Consider the following 20,852-nt stretch of genomic DNA (forward strand, 5'->3'; position numbering starts at 1 on the left):
TCCAAGTAGGAGAGGAAAGGCTGCCAGATTTGATCAAATGTTGATAATTTAGTGTTCAGAATATATCTAATTCTTTCTAAGTGTACAGTGTTTGCCAATTCACTGAGCCATAATTTGGTAGAGGGCGCTTCCCTCCTTTTCCAAAACAACAAGATTCGTTTTTTTGCCGAGATGAGACCGTACGAGATTAGTTGTTTTTGGGGGTTGGTTAATCCGTTTAGGGACTCAGATACTCCCAGGATTATCAGAAGCGGGTCTGGATCTATTGAAGTCTCCAAAACTTCAGAGAGGATCCCAAAAATTCCACACCAATAACCATGCAAGCTAGAGCATAGGGCAAAGCAGTGGAGTAGTGTACTGACATTTATCACATGTAGGGGATGTGTCAGGAAATATCCTATGCAGTTTAGTTTTGGAATAGTGTAATCTGTGTAATACCTTGAATTGTATGAGACGATGTCTGGAATTAATGGAGCATGTGTGGATATACTCCAAGCTCTCTTCCCAGTCTGCCACCGAGATGTCAGTCCCTAGTTCTTCCTCCCATTTTGCCTTGATGGCATCTGTAGAAGGTGTGCTAACAGTTAGAAAAGCATCATATCATAGCAATATCAGTTTATCTGAGGTGGGGCATATTTTTATGCATCCGTCAAACATGGAAGGTTTAGCATTCCCAAATGTTGGGAGGTGTTTTCTAACGTAGTCTCTAATTTGTAGGTATCTGAAAGTTTCTATCTGAAGTTTCCCTCAGCAATTTAAAGGAAACAAAGGTCCCTTCTATGTATAAATCCCCTATGGTACTTATCCCCAACTCTCCCCATCACTCAAAGGTGTTATCAAGGTTAGAAGGGGCAAAGGAGGGATTCCTGGCGACAGGGAGCATGAATGACATTGGTCTAAGCTCAAAGTGGACTTTAATTTGCTTCCAGATTCGGACTGTGCTATGTATAATAGGATTGTTAAAATAAAGTGACATCTCCAGATTGACAGGCGACAAAATCACAGCGCCAATAGAGAAGGGGTGACACTCCTCACGCTCCATACTAAGCCAGCTGGATGCCGGAAGTACGTCATCCAACAGAAACGTAACAACGCGGAGGTTAGCGGCCCAGTAATATAATATAAAATTTGGGAGAGACAATCCTCCTTCCATCTTGGATTTACAGAGGTGTTTTTTACCTATCCTGTGTGTTTTATAATCCCAGATGAAAGGATTGATAAGTGAGTCCAGTTGTTTATGAAAGGATTTAGGTATGAATACTGGGATGTTCTGATATAGGTAGAGCAGTTGTGGGAGGAAGACCATTTTAATGGCATTAATTCTATTGAGCAGAGAAATTGGGAGAGTTCTCCAAAATAGTATGTTTGCTTTGAGTTTTTGTATCAGAGAGGGGAAATTATCTTTAAATAGTAAGGAGTATTGTTTGGCAACTACAATTCCTAGGTAGGTACATTTTTCTGAAGATAACTTAAATGGGAGATGTTCTAGCCAGGAGGTATTTTGCGACCGTATGGGCATTAATTCACTCTTGTTCCAATTTATTCTGTATCCCGAGAAGGTACCAAACAAATTGATCACATCAAGAATAGCTGGGATACTAGCCTGGGGTTCTGTTACATAGAGGAGGATGTCATCTGCGTATAGAGAGATCTTATTTAGAGTATCTTTAGTATTATAGCCGTGTATTGCTGCATGAGATCTAATCGTCTGAGCGAGCGGTTCGATAATTAGGGCGAAGAGCATAGGCGACAGCGCACAACCCTGCCTTGTCCCCCTGTTGAGGTTAAATCGGGGCGACAATGATTGGTTAGTGAGTATTCTGGCACAGGGGTTCCTATATAAAAGCTGGATCTAATTTATGAACCTATCTCCAATATTAAATTTCTGTAGGACCTTGAATAGATAGGGCCACTCAACTTGGTCAAAGGCCTTTTCGGCGTCAAGAGATATGACGGCAAGGTCCACGTTGGGTAACCTCTGAGAATACATAATATTGAAGAGGCGCCTGAGATTGAAGAATGAGTTTTTGTTAGGGATAAAGCCGGTCTGATCCGAATGGACCAATTTGCCAATTAAAGTGCTAAGCCTGTTAGCCAGAGTTTTTTATCTAAAATCTTTTGGTCTGTATTAAGGAGAGATATTGGTCTGTATGACCCTACCTCTTCTGGATCTTTACCCTTCTTATGTATAACTGTAATGAACGCTTCGTCCAAAGTAGAAGGGAGAGCTCCATCCTCATTGGCCTGAACCAACATTTTGTGCAGGTAGGGAGAGAGCATGTTGCTGAATGTTTTATAGAATTCACCAGGGTATCCATCTGGGCCCGGGGTCTTGCCACTCTTTAGAGATTTAATTGTTTCTCGAATTTCATCAAGAGATATTTCCTTATTCAGGAAGTTAGAATCTTCCTGGTTCAGGGCAGGAAGATTACAGTCCTCCAAAAATGTTTGCATAATTAAGGGGTTAGGATCCGCTTTAGATGTATATAGAGTCTCATAAAACTGCCGGAATCTGTCATTGATGTCTTTGGGGGAAGAGAGTAATACCCCATTTTTTCGAAGTTGTCTGGCGAGTAATTTGTGTGGTTTGTCACCAAACTCAACATATTTTTGCTTGGCATAGAGAAAAGATTTAGCAATTTTAGCTGAGAGAATCTGATTGTATTCAAATTTTAAAGAGGTTATTTTTGTATGTTTCTCCATAGATGGAGATAGAGTGGATTTCTCCTATTGCGATCACATACCGACCCTCTTTATCCGCAATAGTAAGGCTGGGCGAAGATGGAGTTTGTAGAGTTTGGTCATGACATCTCTGTAGTCGGCGCGATGCTTTGCCACATCGGGCGCATAATCCTCATATACACGGAATGGATGCCCTTTATGTGACAGGTTGCCCCTCATTCGAGCTTCACGCAGGATAAGATCCTTGGTCTTGAAACTGTGACAACAGATGATTACTGGGCGAGGATGTTGGCCCGGTTCAGGCACTGGGACAAGGGAGCGATGTGCGCGGTCCAGCTGGGGATCCGAATCCAAAACATCCGATCCCATTGCATCCTTCAATAGCTTGGCGAAGAAGTCGGTGGGGCGAGAGCCCGCCTCTACCCCCTCTGCCAGACCAACAACGCAAAGGTTATTACGTCTGGATCGGCCCTCCAGGTCCACCACTTTCACAGAAAGCCTCTGCACACTATCCTGCAATGACGTGCATAGCTTCTCTAACTCGTCGATCCTACCAGCGTTGAATTCAGAAGCTTTCTCAAGGTCCACAATACTCTGGCCATGCAAAGCGACCATTCGAATGATGCTCTCGATTTTGGTGTCCAGTTCAGCAATAGTGGCCTTAAGATCCTCAGCTATAGCAACACGTAGCTCCCCCAAAGCCCGGGTAAGTTCTGTAAGTGTCACGTTGTTGCATGTGCCTCCCGCCATGTCTGTCTCGTTGTTTAGTGGGGAGTAGGCCTCCGCTGTGGATTTTTTGTCCTTTGGTCGCTTATTACTCGGCATTTTCATATAAAAAGTTACAATCTTGTATTAGAAAGAAACGTTTGTTGTAAAAAGTGCCATAAAGTAGGTTAAATTAGATTATTTCGCAAAAAAGTTGCAGGAGCCTCTCACGCACAGCCGTTCACTCCAACATGCTAGCTCCGCCCCACATTATGACATTTTAAAATGCAATTACTAATCTAATGTAAGAGGAGTTACAACATATGTATAGTACTGAGGGGAAAGCAGAAGGTTTGTGGAATTACAGTATATTCCTTTTTTTTAAACTACAAACACATGATTCACCATCGGAACAAAAGCAAACTGTACTAGCTCCTGTGAAGATACAGAACAGTAGTTCATTATAGGTCAGAAAAGCCACAGAACACAGCTACGTTGCATGGCATGGATCAGCCAGGTGGATCAATACGGTGGCTCATGTCTTCAATGATTAGTATCTGCCCCCTCTGCATGTCTCCACATGCGTCTCTGGGGAGCACTCTCATCAGACAAGTCACTACATGTTTGAAACGCTCTTGATGATCTCTTATCCTCCTCCTTTCCCCACTTCTTTCCTTCCCCTTCTTCTTCTCCTTCACTTAGACAAACAATACTCCCACTCTCCATTATTACCCAGAAGTCTACATTCCAACGATGTAGAGAATACTGTTTTAACATCCAATTGCAATCCCAACTCTGTTTTCATTCAGGAAAAGCCCTACAATCTCAACTAAATGCTCCAGTCATAATCCCAGCTAGCACATAACGTTCTGAGAACCATATGTTTCTTAGAGCTTGGTGAGAGCATGTTGTCCTATGGTTATTTTGCATACAATCTTCCCACAACTTTCTGGGAATGATGCAGGATAGTTGCTTTGGAACATTCTCAGCACATTTAAGAAACTTGACCAAAAAAAAATATTTTCTTAGTGTTTCATTACTTTAAAAAGATCAAGAGAGCCTCACACTCTAGGAGCTCAGATGCGGAAACATTGGTTATTAGGTTATTCAATTATTGCATCTGAGCTCCTAGAGTGTGCGGCTCTCCTTTAATTTTTCAAGTGTTCTACTCCGCTAGCCAGCACCTCACCTAATTAGGTGTTCCTTTCTTTCATCTCCAGTTTCATTACTTTAAACAGAACATTTCCAAAAACTTCAAACATGATTACATTTAATTTCCATTTTGGCAATGTTCTAGGAACGTTTGACATTGGGAATGTTCTCAAATTGTTCAAGAGAAAGTTAAGAAACAAAGTTCTGTGGTTATTTCAGTACATCAGTTTCTTCATGGTTCTATTTAAAGTCATGTTCTCAAATTGTTCTGTGGGAATTTCAGTACTTAAGCATAACGCTTCCTACAGGTTTCCACATGGTTCTATTTAAAGTCATGTTAACAAATTATTTAAGAACTTTAGCAACGTTCGTCTACAGGAATTTTAGTACAAAGTATAATGTTTCCTAAAGGTTTCCTTGTGGTTCTATTTAAAATCATGTTCTCAAATTGTTCCCGAGAACATTAAGAAAACTTGCCATAATGACAAGAAAACTTTATTCAGATAACGTTGTAAGAGTTTTTAAATACATACATTCAGTTTTTAGAATGTTAAGAACATGTTCTATAAAAACCACAACACTAACATTCAGAGCGTTTTAAGTGGTATTTAAAAACGTATACATTCCATTCTCAGCATCAACAAAACTCTCTATCCTCTATCTTGTTAAATGTGTTCAGGTGTGTTGACAGCGCCCACTAATTGGCCACACCTGATCTTAATGAGTGCTTGTTTCCTTTGAAATTACTAAAAATGAACAGCTGTTATCATCAAAAAAACATTGCATGCTAGCACCACCTTGGTGGGGCAGTGGACTAATTCCATGGAGAGAGAACATAAGATTGTTTTGAATCTCGCTGATGCCGTGTCACAATAAAAAATCATTCATGCCTATGGAAATGAATTTCCATGTGTCCTATCTGTGCTTTGAGTTTAATGAAGTCAACAGTGTTATGAAGTCTTATTGAAACATTCAGTGAAAGTTCATTAAGAAAGTTATTCAAAATTCAGAGTGGCAGGTAGCCTAGTGGTTAGAGCGTTGGGCCAGTAACCGAAAGGTTGCTAGATTGAATCCCCTAGCTGACAAGGTAAAAATCGTTCTGCCACTGAACAAGGCAGTTAACCCATTGTTCCTAGGCCGTCATTGTAAAAAATAATTAGTTCTTAACTGACTTGCCTGGTTAAATAAATAAAAAAAAGAGTGTTAGTAAAATCTCCCAGCAAAACTTTCAAGGAACCAGAGTAAAATGTTCTCAAACTCTCTAACGCTCAATGAGTGAATAGGTGTGGAGTCGGGCGCAGAGAGCAAAGGATGCGGGAAAAACACGCTTTAATGTCCAAAAATAGTACACCAAACCAGGTATAACTACAGAACAAAAGTACCCTATTGTGAAAATACAAGGACAGCGAGAAACCCAAATGAAACCACTAACCACTCTAACACATACAGATGAACAAGCCCACACAAACAAAGCGGGCTGAACGAACTTAAATAACCCCACCCTAACAACCAAACAAGGAACAGGTGAAACCAATTAGACAAAACCAAATGAACACAGACCAAAGGATCGGTGGCAGCTAGTAGACCGGCGACGACAACCGCCGAGCGCCACCCGAACAAGAAGGGGAGTCACCTTCGGTAATATTCATGACACTCTCTATAACCTAAAAAAATAAACATTCCTAGAACAGGCAAAATGTTCTCAGAACATTTAAAACAAATGTTGTTTAACTGGTCAGAAAATGTATGGCTTCATTCCCAGAACCAATGTCAAACCAAAAACTTCCAAGGAACCAAATGTTCTAGCTGAGATGCTACTAGTCTGAAAGTGAGTAAAATATTTAACTACTAGGAACATTTCCCAAGTGAAATACGGAGGAGCCCCCTTCGCTGAAAATCCATTTGTTGTATTTTCCCGCTACAGATTTGCTGATTGTCTGACTTTAAAGGAATCGTTCATCAGCACTGTGTCAGTGTGTCATCAACCGTGGGGGCAAACTAGGTCATTTGGCATGGGTGACTGTACTTGAGTGTGAGGGACATCTTGGGTGACTGTACTTGAGTGTGAGGGACATCTTGGGTGACTGAGGCTTGAGTGCGAGGGACATCTTGGGTGACTGTACTTGAGTGCGAGGGACATCATGGGTGACTGTACTTGAGTGCGAGGGACATCTTGGGTGACTGAGGCTGGAGTGCGAGGGACATCTTGCAATAGGGCCACGAGCATAACAGCAAAATACTTTTAGCAAATCACTTAATTTTGTTATATTTTTACATTGACTCACATAGAGAGAACAGAGGGGTGTTCGCCAAAGCGAATGTGTGGACAGAAAATGTCAAAATAACATTAGAAGTAAATATTTGTACATTTCCATGAATTTAATCTGTGTTTATTATATATGAGGTCATATTATGCTATGAGGTTGGAATAATTCTGTGAAATTGTGAAAATTATGATAATGCTCCTTTAGTGTAAGAGCTGTTTGAAACCACAGTCTGAAATGTCAGCCTCTTTAGGTTAATTGACCAATAAGAGAGTTCCAAACCTCTCTGCCAATTACAGCAAGTTTTCAGTTTTTCACTCTCAGACGGTCCTAGCAAAATGCTTTGCTAAGAAGCTGTTTTTGTTTATTTTGGACCATATTAATTGAAAGAAATTACAGTAAGGTACTTAATTGTTACCCAGAAATGATTTGATATAAAAAATACAATTTAAAAAAGGCTGCATTGGACCTTCAATGAAAATATTGTGGGTTTGTTTTCTAACCAATCAAGTGTATTCATCTTTATCTATTTGTCTTTATCCCCCTCACCTGGGTCAATGGCAGCAGTCCTACATAGGCACTGTAGCCCATGCTTCCTTCCCTCTGTCCTTTATCAGAGGACAGGTTGGCATTTATTGGGGGGACTCATGTACTGGAGGCAGCTTGGCATATTAGTCACTAGCTGGCACAGCCACAAAGTCATAAAATTACATTTTAAACCTAACTACACTTCTAACATTAATCCTAACCAAAACTTTAAATTAAACACCAAAAATACCATATTTTTGTTTTCATTATTTCTTTAATGAGATATATATATATACATATATACAGCCAATTTTGACTTTGCAGATGGCCCATTTAGTGGAAATCATATTGCAAATGCACGTGCAACTGGTCATCCCCCAAAAAAATTTTTAGATTTTTTTTGTTTATTTTTCCTTACTTTTTCAAAGTCACTGTGCATTTGCAATATGTTTTTTCACTATAGAATCATATTGCAAATGCACATGCAACTGGTCATCCCCCAAAAAATTTTTTAGATTTTTTTTGTTTATGTTTCCTTACTTTTTCAAAGTCACTGTGCATTTGCAATATGTTTTTTCACTATAGAATCATATTGCAAATGCACGTGCAACTGGTCACCCAAAAAAAAAATGTTTTGATTTTTTTTGTTTATGTTTCCTTACTTTTTCAAAGTCACTGTGCATTTGCAATATGTTTTTTCACTATAGAATCATATTGCAAATGCACATGCAACTGGTCATCCCCCCCCAAAAAATTTAGATTTTTTTTGTTTATGTTTCCTTACTTTTTCAAAGTCACTGTGCATTTGCAATATGTTTTTTCACTATAGAATCATATTGCAAATGCACGTGCAACTGGTCACCCAAAAATAAAAATTTTGGATTTTTTTTGTTTATGTTTCCTTACTTTTTCAAAGTCACTGTGCATTTGCAATATGTTTTTTCACTATAGAATCATATTGCAAATGCACATGCAACTGGTCATCCCCCCCAAAAAAATTTAGATTTTTTTTGTTTATGTTTCCTTACTTTTTCAAAGTCACTGTGCATTTGCAATATGTTTTTTCACTATAGAATCATATTGCAAATGCACGTGCAACTGGTCATCCCCCCAAAAAAAAAAAATATTTTTTTTGTTTATTTTTCCTTACTTTTTCAAAGTCACTGTGCATTTGCAATATGTTTTTTCACTATAGAATCATATTGCAAATGCACATGCAACTGGTCATCCCCCCCAAAAAAATTTAGATTTTTTTTATGTTTCCTTACTTTTTCAAAGTCACTGTGCATTTGCAATATGTTTTTTCACTATAGAATCATATTGCAAATGCACATGCAACTGGTCATCCCCCCAAAAACATTTTAGATTTTTTTTGTTTATGTTTCCTTACTTTTTCAAAGTCACTGTGCATTTGCAATATGTTTTTTCACTATAGAATCATATTGCAAATGCACGTGCAACTGGTCATCCCCCCCAAAAAAATTTAGATTTTTTTTGTTTATTTTTCCTTACTTTTTCAAAGTCACTGTGCATTTGCAATATGTTTTTTCACTATAGAATCATATTGCAAATGCACGTGCAACTGGTCACCCAAAAATAAAAATTTTGGATTTTTTTTGTTTATGTTTCCTTACTTTTTCAAAGTCACTGTGCATTTGCAATATGTTTTTTCACTATAGAATCATATTGCAAATGCACGTGCAACTGGTCATCCCCCCCAAAAAAAATTAGATTTTTTTTGTTTATTTTTCCTTACTTTTTCAAAGTCACTGTGCATTTGCAATATGTTTTTTCACTATAGAATCATATTGCAAATGCACATGCAACTGGTCATCCCCCCCAAAAAATTTTAGATTTTTTTTGTTTATGTTTCCTTACTTTTTCAAAGTCACTGTGCATTTGCAATATGTTTTTTCACTATAGAATCATATTGCAAATGCACATGCAACTGGTCATCCCCCCCAAAAAATTTTTAGATTTTTTTTGTTTATGTTTCCTTACTTTTTCAAAGTCACTGTGCATTTGCAATATGTTTTTTCACTATAGAATCATATTGCAAATGCACGTGCAACTGGTCATCCCCCCCCCAAAAAATTAGATTTTTTTTGTTTATTTTTCCTTACTTTTTCAAAGTCACTGTGCATTTGCAATATGTTTTTTCACTATAGAATCATATTGCAAATGCACATGCAACTGGTCATCCCCCCCAAAAAATGTTAGATTTTTTTTGTTTATGTTTCCTTACTTTTTCAAAGTCACTGTGCATTTGCAATATGTTTTTTCACTATAGAATCATATTGCAAATGCACGTGCAACTGGTCACCCAAAAATAAAAATTTTGGATTTTTTTTGTTTATGTTTCCTTACTTTTTCAAAGTCACTGTGCATTTGCAATATGTTTCAATGGGCAGGTACCATCACGAATTTGTCATGCTCAAAATTTTTTAGATGTATTTTTTTTTGTTTCTTACTTTTTCAAAGTCACTGTGCATTTGCAATATGTTTTAAAGGGCAGGTACCATCACGAATTTGTCATGCTATAAAAATCTTGCAGGAATGTGAAATTGACTGGCCCGATGAACTCGGGATGGCTTTGCAGTGATTCTGGGTCATCTCAATCGCTCGTTTGGGTTGATTTCAGAATGTCGCTTTTGGTGATGTTTTTTCACTATAGGATCATATTGCAAATGTACAAGAGTCAAGTGGACAAGAGTCCATCAGTCAATTAGATATCATTCTGACCACCAAACTGATACAAACTGACACCAAACCCACTTTTTCCAACTCGTTTAGTAGCCAACTATTACATACTTCAGAGCTGGCCCAAAATTCACAACCCCTTCGGTTCAAACCATAAAAAAACCATAAAACACGTAGTTACGTTCTAGCTGCGGGTCCATTTCTTATGTTATGTGTTGGCCTAGCTGAGGCGACCCCGAATCCCAAGTTTCGGCTCGATAGGTCATTTGGTGTCCGAGAAAAACCCTAATTGGTGCTGAAAATCCACTATTTTCCATGACTTGCTACGGGGTCCTTGAATGAGCTATTGGACAGAAACGTTGGGGTCTGTCTATATGGGCCGAGACGTTTGCAATGCACCTAGTCTTGCGACTCTGGGACATTTCTAAATGTCGTCATTTTCGTGATGCAAAAATGAATTGAAGTTATTTCAAATGTACGAGGCTGTTTCTCGGTCCGAGAACCTTCTAGAGCCACGTAACTCACCACGCACCATCTACGGGAGGTCTAGAACAGGTTTCTAAAGTTTCGGAACTCTAGGTCCGACGGTTCTTTTTTAGCTCCAACAAAGCTAACTATTGGAGCCACTGTCTGTCTCTACGCACCACAATACGTCCCTCCTTCCAAGTTGTGTTTTAGTGTGATTTTTTTTTCCTTTGAATTTTTTTGGGAAAAATGACTGATTTACAGTTCATGGGGGTTGCCTAATCACACATATGAAGTTTTGGAAAGATCAGACTTTTTTAACCCTTCGAAACAGCCCCTAAGACACCAATTATGGCACTTCCGGTTGGCACAGGAAGTTATAAATCAACACATATCCTCATTGGGGTATGCTGTTACAGAATCCTGAGTTTTAAGTCCTTACGTTAAGAATTGACTGATCTACACAGGGTTGAATGCACTATGTCTATCAAACTGCATGCAGTGTATGGGTAAACACTTTTAGGGGCATTTTAACCACTTCCGGTTGGTCCAGGAAGCTTAGAATCAACACAGGTAGACCTCATAGTGGCCTGATGGACTGGTACCGAAGACAGGTTCATACGGCATTCATAACCCACATAGGCCTCAGGTTGAAATTAGGGGTGCAGGCAATGTATTCCTATGGGGAGAGATGACACTGTAATCTGTGAGATCAAAAAACACTGTTTTACTGTTAAGGGTTAATGCCACACGGTCAAGGTTAGGCTTGTTCAGATCGGGAGGACCTTAGGAACATTCATGTGGTGCAATTTTTCTTCTCACTCTAACGGTTCTCTCACTGTCACCCAAAAGCAAATGACATTGTGGTGCAGGCTTCATTTTGGGCCTACTATTCTAATGCTCGCTGCGCCTAGACCGAGCGAGCTACGGTCAAGCGGGATATCTCGCTGAACTCGGTACGGCCTAGGGATTATGGTAATGCCATTTCCTGCTCTCTGTGTCTTTAAGCACCGCACTTTATCACTCCATCCTTCCTGTGTGTGTGTGAGGGAGCTTTTCTTTGACATCTGTTGGGATTAATGACTGATTTACAGTTCAGAAGGGTTACCTAGTCACACATATGAAGTTTTGGAGAGATGTGACTTTTTTAACCCTTCGAAACAGAGAGTGTGACCCAATTAAAGGCACTTCCGGTTGGCACAGGAAGCTATAAGTAAACACATGTCTTGATTTACATAGCCACTTACAGAATCCCGAGTTTTAAGTCTTTACGTTAAGAATTGACTGATCTACACAGGGTTGAATGCACTATGTCTATCAAACTGCAGGCAGTGTATGGGTAAACACTTTTAGGGGCATTTTAACCACTTCCGGTTGCTCCAGGAAGCTTAGATTCGACACAGGTAGATCTCATAGTGGCCTGATGGACTGGTACCGAAGACAGGTTCATACGGCATTCATAACCCATATAGGCTTCAGGTTGAATTTTGTGGTGCAGGCAATGTATTCCTATGGGGAGAGATGTCACTGTAATCTGTGAGATCAAAAAACCCTGTTTTACTGTGAAGGGTTAATGCCACACGGTCAAGGTTAGGCTTGTTCAGATCGGGAGGACCTTAGGAACATTCATGTGGTGGAATTGTGCTTCTCACCCTAACGGTTCTCTCACTGCCACCCAAAATCAAATGACATTGTGGTGCAGGCTTCATTTTGGGCCTTCTTTTTTTCAAGTTTGCTGCACTCAGAACGAGCTACGGTCAAGCGGGGCGTCTCCTTGAACTCGGCACAGTCTGGAGACTATGGTGATGCCATTTTTTGTGTTGATTTCAGAATGCCATTTTGGTGATGGTCCCTCTCCGTTTAAACATATTGCAAATGTACAAAAGTCAACTAGCAAGTCAGTGTCCATCAGTCAATTAGCATAATAAAAAGGTAAAACAGCATTATGTGAAGGCCTATGTGAGGCGACCCCGAATCCCGAGTTTCGGCTCGATAGGTCTGCTAGAACTCTCTAGGTCTGACGGTTCAGCTCCAACAAAGCTAACTATTGACAAGATTCGTCTTTCCATTTAGGACCTTTAATCCCAGAAAAACGGCCATAACTCAAAAACCGTCGAGGCCTAATAATTATGCCAAACCTACGCTCACCAAGTTTCGGCTTCGAAATATTTTCCGTTTTCGAGATAAGGCCCCGTCGTGATTCGTGATGTTTTGCCAAATTGCCATATGATTCCGTATGTCAACTTGCTCAGAGGACAACTTGCTCAGAGGACTAAAGTTAATGTTAAATCAAATGATTGGCCTAAATTCCATCAGATGCATTGGACATTAGCATCTCAAGTGAGGGTGTGCTGGCCTCATCAGTGCCGACAGGAGGCTGAAGCTATCTAGAACCAGGCTCTCCATCTTCATTTGCACCCACAGAGGAGTATGTCAAGCTGCCATGTCTCCTGCCTTCTTCTGGAATGAGAGTGCATTGCTCATCTGCTGGAAAAACATCCTTCCCCTGGTCTACTCCATTTCCAATCAAATGTGGCGGATTTAACAAGCTATAGGGGAGGGCACCTCCCTTCTTCCACTTTAGAACAGTGAAGAGTCCCTCACCACCAACGTGTCTATTTACAGATGGGCTGTGTACAGCTCTGACAGCTGACGCTTAAAGTTTGTGAGGGAGATATAAGTCTCCAACTTCAGTGATTTTTGCAATTCCTTCCAGTAATTGGCAGCAGAGAACTGGAAGGAAAGGCGGCCAAAGTAGCTGTTGGCTTTAGTAGTATATGGGGCTTTGGTGATGAAATGGATGGCACTGTGATAGACTGCATCCAATTTGCTGGGTAGAGTGTTGGAGGCTAATTTGTAATTGACATCGCCGAAGCCAAGGATATTTAGGATAGTCAGTTTTACGAGGGTAAGTTTGGCAGCATGAGTGGAGGAGGCTTTGTTGTGAAATAGGAAGCCGATTCTAGATGTAACTTTGGATTGGAGATGCTTAATCTTCACAGTCTAACCAGATACCTAGGTATTTGTAGTTGTCCACATATTCACATAAGTCAGAACCGTCCAGAGTTGTGATGCTAGTCGGGCAGGCGGGTGCGGGCAGCGATTGGTTGAAGAGTATGTATTTCGTTTTATTAGCATTTAAGAGCAGTTGAAGGCCTCAGAAGGAGTGTTGTATGGCGTTGAAGCTGGTTTGGAGGTTTATTAACATAGTGTCCAAAGAAGGGCCAGATGTATACAGAATGGTGTCGTCTGTGTAGGTGATCAAAGAATCACACGCAGCAAGAGCGACATCAGTGATATATGCAGAGAAAAATGTCGGCCTGAAAATTTAATCCTGTGGCACCGCCATACAGACTGCCAGAGGTCCAGACAACACGCCCTCCGAGTTGACACACTGAACTCTATCTGAGAAGTAGTTAGTGAACCATGCGAGACAGTCATTAGAGAAACCAAGGCTGTTGAGTCTGCCGATAAGAATACGGTGTTTGACAGAGTCGAAAGCCTTGGCCAGGTCGATGAAGACGGCTGCACAGTACTGTCTTTTATCGATGGCGCTTATGATATCGTGTAGGACCTTTAGCGTGGCTGAGGTGCACTGTTGGTTTTCTTCAGCCAGGGGTGAAGGGTAAGATCCATGTTTCTGGCCCTCCCAACCCTGGCTGAGGCAGAAGAGTTCAAATCAAATGTCACATTTGCCGTATACAATACTGTGAAAAGCCCGTAACCAACAATGCAGTTAAGAAAAATATTTACTAAATGAACTAAAGTAAAAAATAAGAGCAACAATAAAATAACAGTAGCGAGGCTATATACAGGGGGTACCGGTACCGAGTCAATGTGCGGGGGTACAGGTTAGTCGAGGTACTTTAGATAATATGTACACTACCGTTCAAAAGTTTGGGGTCACTTAGAAATGTCCTTGTTTTTGAAGAAGAAAAAAGAAAAAAAAGTCCATTAAAATAACATCAAATTGATCAGAAATACAGTGTAGACATTGTTAATGTTGTAAATGACTATTGTAGCTGGAAATGGCAGATTTTTTATGGAATATCTGCATAACTGTACAGAGGCCCATTATCAGCAACCATCACTCCTGTGTTCCAATGGCATGTTGCGTTAGCCAATCCAAGTTTATCATTTTAAATCCAAGTTTATCATTAGAAAACCCTTTTGCAATTATGTTAGCACAACTGAAAACTTTTTTTCTGAATAAATAAGCAATAAACCTGGCCTTCTTTAGACTAGTTGAGTATCTGGAGCATCAGCATTTGTGGGTTCGATTACAGGCTCAAAATGGCCAGAAACAAAGCCCTTTCTTCTGAAACTCCTCAGTCTATTCTTGTTCTGAGAAATGAAGGCTATTCCATGTGAGAAATTGCCAAGAAACTGAAGATCTCGTACAACGCTGTGTACTAGCTACTCCCTTCACAGAACAGCGCAAACTGCCTCTATCCAGAATATAAAGAGGAGTGGGAGGTCCCGGTGCACAACTGAGCAAGAGGACAAGTACATTAGAGTGTCTAGTTTGAGAAACAGACGCCTCACAAGTCCTCAACTGGCATCTTCATTAAATAGTACCTGCAAAACACCAGTCTCAATGTCAACAGTGAAGAGGCAACTCCGGGATGCTGGCTTTCTATGCAAAGTTACTAAGAAAAAGCCATATCTTTGTCCAGTGTCTGTTCTTTTGGCCATCTTAATCTTTTATTTTTATTGGCCAGTCTGAGATATGGTATTTTCTTTGCAACTCTGCCTAGAAGGCCAGCATTCCGGAGTCGCCTCTTCACTGTTGACGTTGAAACTGGTGTTTTGCAGGTACTATTTAATGAAGCTGCCAGTTGAGGACTTGTGAGGTGTCTGTTTCTCAAAATAGACACTCTAATGACACTCTACATTATTTACCTTCAGAGGTGAATGTATCAAAGTTGCTGTGATAAAAGTTGTTGTTGTACACTCTCCACAAACAATAGTATGGTATTGTTTCATTATAATATCTACTGTAAATTGGACAGTGCAGTTAAGTTAACAATAATTGAAGCTTTCTGCACATATAAATGTCTATGTCCTAGGAATTTTTTCATATTACTTACAATGTCATGTTAATCACATTAGTGCACGTTAGCTCAACTGTCCCAGTGGCATTGTTAATTTGGCATTGTTAAGCCACAGATAAAGAGCCAATAACAAGTATTTACTCCAGTTTCAACTGTTCTGCCTTATTATTATTCGACCATGCTGGTCATTTATGAACATTTGAACATCTTGGCCATGTTCTGTTATAATCTCCACCCTGCACAGCCAGAAGAGGACTGGCCACCCCACATAGCCTGGTTCCTCTCTAGGTTTCTTCCTAGGTTTTGGCCTTTCTAGGGAGTTTTTCCTAGCCACCGTGCTTCTACACCTGCATTGCTTGCTGCTTGGGGTTTTAGGCTGGGTTTCTGTACAGCACTTTGAGATATCAGCTGATGTACGAAGGGCTATATAAATAAATTTGATTTGATTTGATTTACCCCATTGCACAATTTCCACAAATTGTTGACATGGAGCCTGGATATTGAGAACCAGTTAATTGGGATTTGTTTTACCAATCTACACAAAATGCTCCACAATATTTTGGTGTTTGAGCCACTTGATTGCAATGGCGGTAGAGGACCTTAAGTCTGTTATGTCTGTGGAGTGATTATCATATTCATCCTGTAATTACAGTCTTCCCGCTCGCAGGGAAGCATGCATAAGCTTCTCTGGAGTAAATCCCACCACGTCTCGCAGATTCTCTCCCCCCATCGACAACAGAGAGACATCAGGGCAGGCATGCAAATTAACCTCCCCATCCACAACAGAGAGACAATTCGTGCAGGCATGCAAATTACCCTCCCCATCCACGACAGAGAGACATCAGGGCAGGCATGCAAATTATCCTCCCCCATTTCCCACGTCCCCATGAGGACAATGGCTATTTTAAGCTTAGCGGTTAGATTTAGGGTTAGAGTTAGGGTAAGGAGTTGGTGGTTAGGGTTACATGATAAGTTTATGTTAAGGTTTAGGGAAAATATGATTTTGAATGGAAATGTATTTTAGGTCCCCACGAGTATAGAAGAACATAACGTGTGTGTGAAGACAGGAGAGCGAGAGAGCATCAAGACTCCCTGTAAATGGGGTGAATGCAGGCAATACTGCAAGTGCTCTCAAATAACAGGGAATAATACATATTTTGGGATTAGGTGGGTAAACAACTTTCTCTTCTCATCTTGGGTTCTCTTTGAGATATTCTCCCATTATAAGTCATGCATGCGGCATTGGCATAATTGAATGTCCTCGTTAGAGGTTTAGTTTTGCATTGCGGTTATACAATTACAATGTACAAAGCTTTATTCAATAGGCTTATTGTTTGAACTCTGAAAAGTCCATAGTTTTTTGAACATTGCATATCCAACCCAAAGCATCCACATCCATATTATTATGAATTCGCATATGTACTGGTGAAAAACGAATAGAATCGGACGTAAATAAATAACGCTATCCTTCAAGAGTGGCACTGTAGTCGAGGCCGTATAAATGAATAAAGCACTCTCTCTCTACAGGCGAATACACTGTCATGACGGCACATTTCCATTTGAAGCGGAAGATTGGATACTTTGTGATCCAGACCTATCTACCATGCATTATGACCGTCATCCTCTCCCAAGTGTCCTTCTGGCTGAACAGAGAGTCCGTGCCAGCTAGGACTGTGTTTGGTGAGTATGGGACTCCGTATCCGACAGTGATGTTATCCTAGACCAGGTATTCCAAACTGGGGTACGTGCAACGCCGTCAATGGTACGGCAAATAAAAAAGTTATGAATATTTAATTTTACATACATACATACATACAATTGATGTCGAAAGTTTACATACACCAGGTTGGAGTCATTAAAACTAGTTTTTCAACCACTCCACAAATTTCTTGTTAACAAACTATAGTTTTGGCAAGTCGGTTAGGACATCTACTTTGTGCATGACAAGTAATTTTTCCAACAATTGTTTACAGACAGATTATTTCACTTATAATTCACTGTATCACAATTCCAGTGGGTCAGAAGTTTACATACACTAAGTTGAATGTGCCTTTAAACAGCTTGGAAAATTCAAGAAAATTATGTCATGGCTTTAGAAGCTTCTGATAGGCTAATTGACATAATTTGAGTCAATTAGAGGTGTACCTGTGGATGGATTTCAAGGCCTACCTTCAAACTCAGTGCCTCTTGGCTTGACATCATGGGAAAATCCAAAGAAATCAGCCAAGACCTCAGAAAAGAAATTGTAGACCTCCACAAGTCTGGGGTTCATCCTTGGGAGCAATTTCCAAACACCTGAAGGTACCACGTTGATCTGTACAAACAATAGTACACAAGTATGAACACCATGGGACCACCATGGGACCACGCAGCCATCACACCGCTCAGGAAGGAGACAAGTTGTCTCCTAGAGATTAACGTACTTTGGTGCGAAAAGTGCAAATCAGTCCCAGAACAACAGAAAAATCAAATTAAACCATCTAGTGTTCAGTGAAATAACAACACAATGTCAAATACCGGCAGCCTCGTCAAATAATTAACATCCAATCACATTGACATAGTGGAGTGGTAACGTGCATGCAAGCAGTTGCTTCCGACACCACTTGGGTACACTGCAGCATCCACCAAGAGGCTCTTGCTGCCAAGGGAATGCCTGACAGCTTGAAATACGTATTGGACACTACAGTGACAATGCAAGGTCCCTGAACTCTTGTGTATTTTCTGCACTATGCAATGATATGGGCAGCGACCGTAAGCTTTTACAACATACAGAAGTGCACTGGTTATCAAGGGGCAAAGTATTGACACGTTTTTTTAAATTGAGAGACAAGCTTAAAGATTTCTTTACTGACCATAACTTTCACTTGTCTGACCGCTTGCATGATGATGAGTTTCACACACGACTGGCCTATCTGGGTGATGTTTTTTCTCCCCTGAATGATCTGAATCTAGGATTACAGGGACTCTCCGCAACTATATTCAATGTGAGGGACAAAATTGAAGACATGATTAAGAAGTTGGCGCTCTTCTCTGTCTGCATTTAATAAGGACAACACACAGGTCTTTCCATCATTGTATGATTTTTTATGTGCAAATGAACTCAAGCTTACGGACAATGTCAAATGTGATATAGTAAAGCACCTGAGTGAGTTGGGTGCGCAATTACACAGGTACTTTCCTGAAACGGGTGACACATTGGATTCCTTATCCCTTTCATGCCCTGCCTCCAGTCCACTTACCGATATCTGAACAAGAGAGCCTCATCGAAATTGCAACAAGTGTTTCTGTGAAAATTGAATTTAATCAGAAGCCACTGCCAGATTTCTGGATTGGGCTGCACTCAGAGTATCCTGCCTTGGCAAATTGCGCTGTTAAGACACTGATGCCTTTTGCAAACACGTACCTATGTGAGAGTGGATTTTGGGCCCTCACTAGCATGAAAACTAAATACAGGCACAGACTTTGTGTGGAAAATGATTTAAGATTGAGACTCTCTCCAATACAACCCAACATTGCAGAGTTATGTGCAGCCTTTCAAGCACACCTTTTTCATTAACCTGTGGTGAGTTATTCATAATTTTCGATGAACAAATAAGGTTTTATAAGTAAAATCGTTAAATAAAGAGCAAAATTATAGATTATTATTATTTGTCCTATAAGAGCTCTTTGTCACTTCCCACGAGCCGGTTTGTGACGACAACTCACACTCATTCTTCTGTTTAATAAATGTATCATATAGTGTGTGTGTGGCAGGTTTACAATGATGGAAAACAACAACATTTGAGAGTGCGCTGACACTGGTGCTAGAGGAGGTACGCAGCTGGAGGGTGAATGTTTGAAGGGGTACGGGACTATAAAAAGTTTGGGAACCACTGTCTTAGACTAATCCCTCTGCGTGTCTACTTGCGGTTCAGTGTTTCTCTGTGGTGCCAGGAGCCTTGGGGATGTGCCCTGTGTGCCCGTTAGCCTGTCTTCCAACCCACTCTGCAGCTCCAATAGCTGTTTGTATTTCTGTGCAATGAATGAGCAACACTTTAAATGTGATCCTGTGCGACATCCTGAAAAGCCAAGTGAATTTTCATTCTGCCATAGCAAGGTATTTTAATCGAGTGCTAGTGGCCAAGAGGAAGGCTAGCTTAATGGTGTGACCAGTGTCAACAGGACTTGGACTGTTGATTGTAGTCCATGGGGGAATATTGACTACAAAATATGCTTTATACACATGGGGAGACATTGATAAATTGATTTTATTTGATATGTTAAAAAAGTAACAACGAGGCTATAAACAGGGAATACCGGTAATGAGTAAATGTGTGGGTGTACAGGTTAGTCCAGGTAATATGTACATGTAGTCGGGGGTAAAGTGACTATGCGGAGATGATAAACAGAAAGTAACAGCAGTGTAAAAACAAAAGGGTGGGGTGTCAATGCAAATAGTCCGGGTGGCCACTTGATTAATTGTTCAGCAGTCTTATGGATTGGGGGTTGAAGCTGTTAAGGAGCCTTATGGACCTAGACGTGGCGCTCCGTTACCGCTTACCGTGCGGTAACAGAGAGACCAGTCTACGACTTGGGTGACTGGAGTCTTTGACAATTTTTTGGGCCTTCCTCAGACACAGCCTAGTATAGAGGTCCTGGATGGCAGAAAGCCATGGGCCGTACGCACTAACTGGGCCGTACGCACTAACCTTTGTAGCGCCTTACCCTTACAGTCAGTTGCCGAGCAATTGCCATACCAGGCGACAATACAACCAGTCAAGATGCTCTCGATGGTGCAGCTGTTTAGGATCTGGGGAGCCATGCCAACTCTTTTCAGTCTCCTGAGGGGGAATAAGCATTGTCATGCCCTCTTCACGACTGTCTTGGTGTTTGGACCATGATAGTTTGTTGAGGATGTGGACACCGAGGGACTTTAAGCTCTCAACCCGCTCCACTAAAGCCCAGTCGATGTGAACGGAGGCGTGTTCGGTCCTCCTTTTCCTGTAATCCACGATCAGCTCCTTTGTCTTTCTCACGTTGACGGAGAGGTTGTTGTCCTGACACCAAACTGCCAGGTCTCTAACCTCCTTCCTATAGGCTGTCTCATCGTTTTCGGTGAGCAGGCCTACCACCGTTGTGTCATCAACAAACTTAATGATGGTGTTGGAGTAGTGCCTGGCCACGCAGTCGTGGGTGAACAGGGAGTACAGGAGGGGACTAAGCATGTCACCACTGAGGGGCCAGTGTGACAGATGTGTTGTTGCATACCCTTACCACCTGGGGACTGCCCATCAGGATGTCCAGAATCCAGTTGCAGAGGGAG

At 40.8% G+C, this 20,852-nt stretch overlaps 1 protein-coding gene across 1 annotated transcript in view; it reads left to right on the forward strand.

Moving 5' to 3' along the window:
- LOC139366000 (gamma-aminobutyric acid receptor subunit alpha-2-like) overlaps positions 1-20,852 on the forward strand; it is a 66,249-nt gene that overhangs the window by 31,009 nt on the left and 14,388 nt on the right. The window contains exon 7 of the mRNA XM_071103072.1: positions 17,078-17,230. Coding sequence (XP_070959173.1) covers positions 17,078-17,230 — 153 coding nt within the window. The remainder of the gene's footprint in view (positions 1-17,077; positions 17,231-20,852) is intronic.

Source organism: Oncorhynchus clarkii, chromosome 14 (genome assembly GCF_045791955.1).
Source record: "Oncorhynchus clarkii lewisi isolate Uvic-CL-2024 chromosome 14, UVic_Ocla_1.0, whole genome shotgun sequence".
Lineage (NCBI taxonomy): Eukaryota > Metazoa > Chordata > Actinopteri > Salmoniformes > Salmonidae > Oncorhynchus > Oncorhynchus clarkii.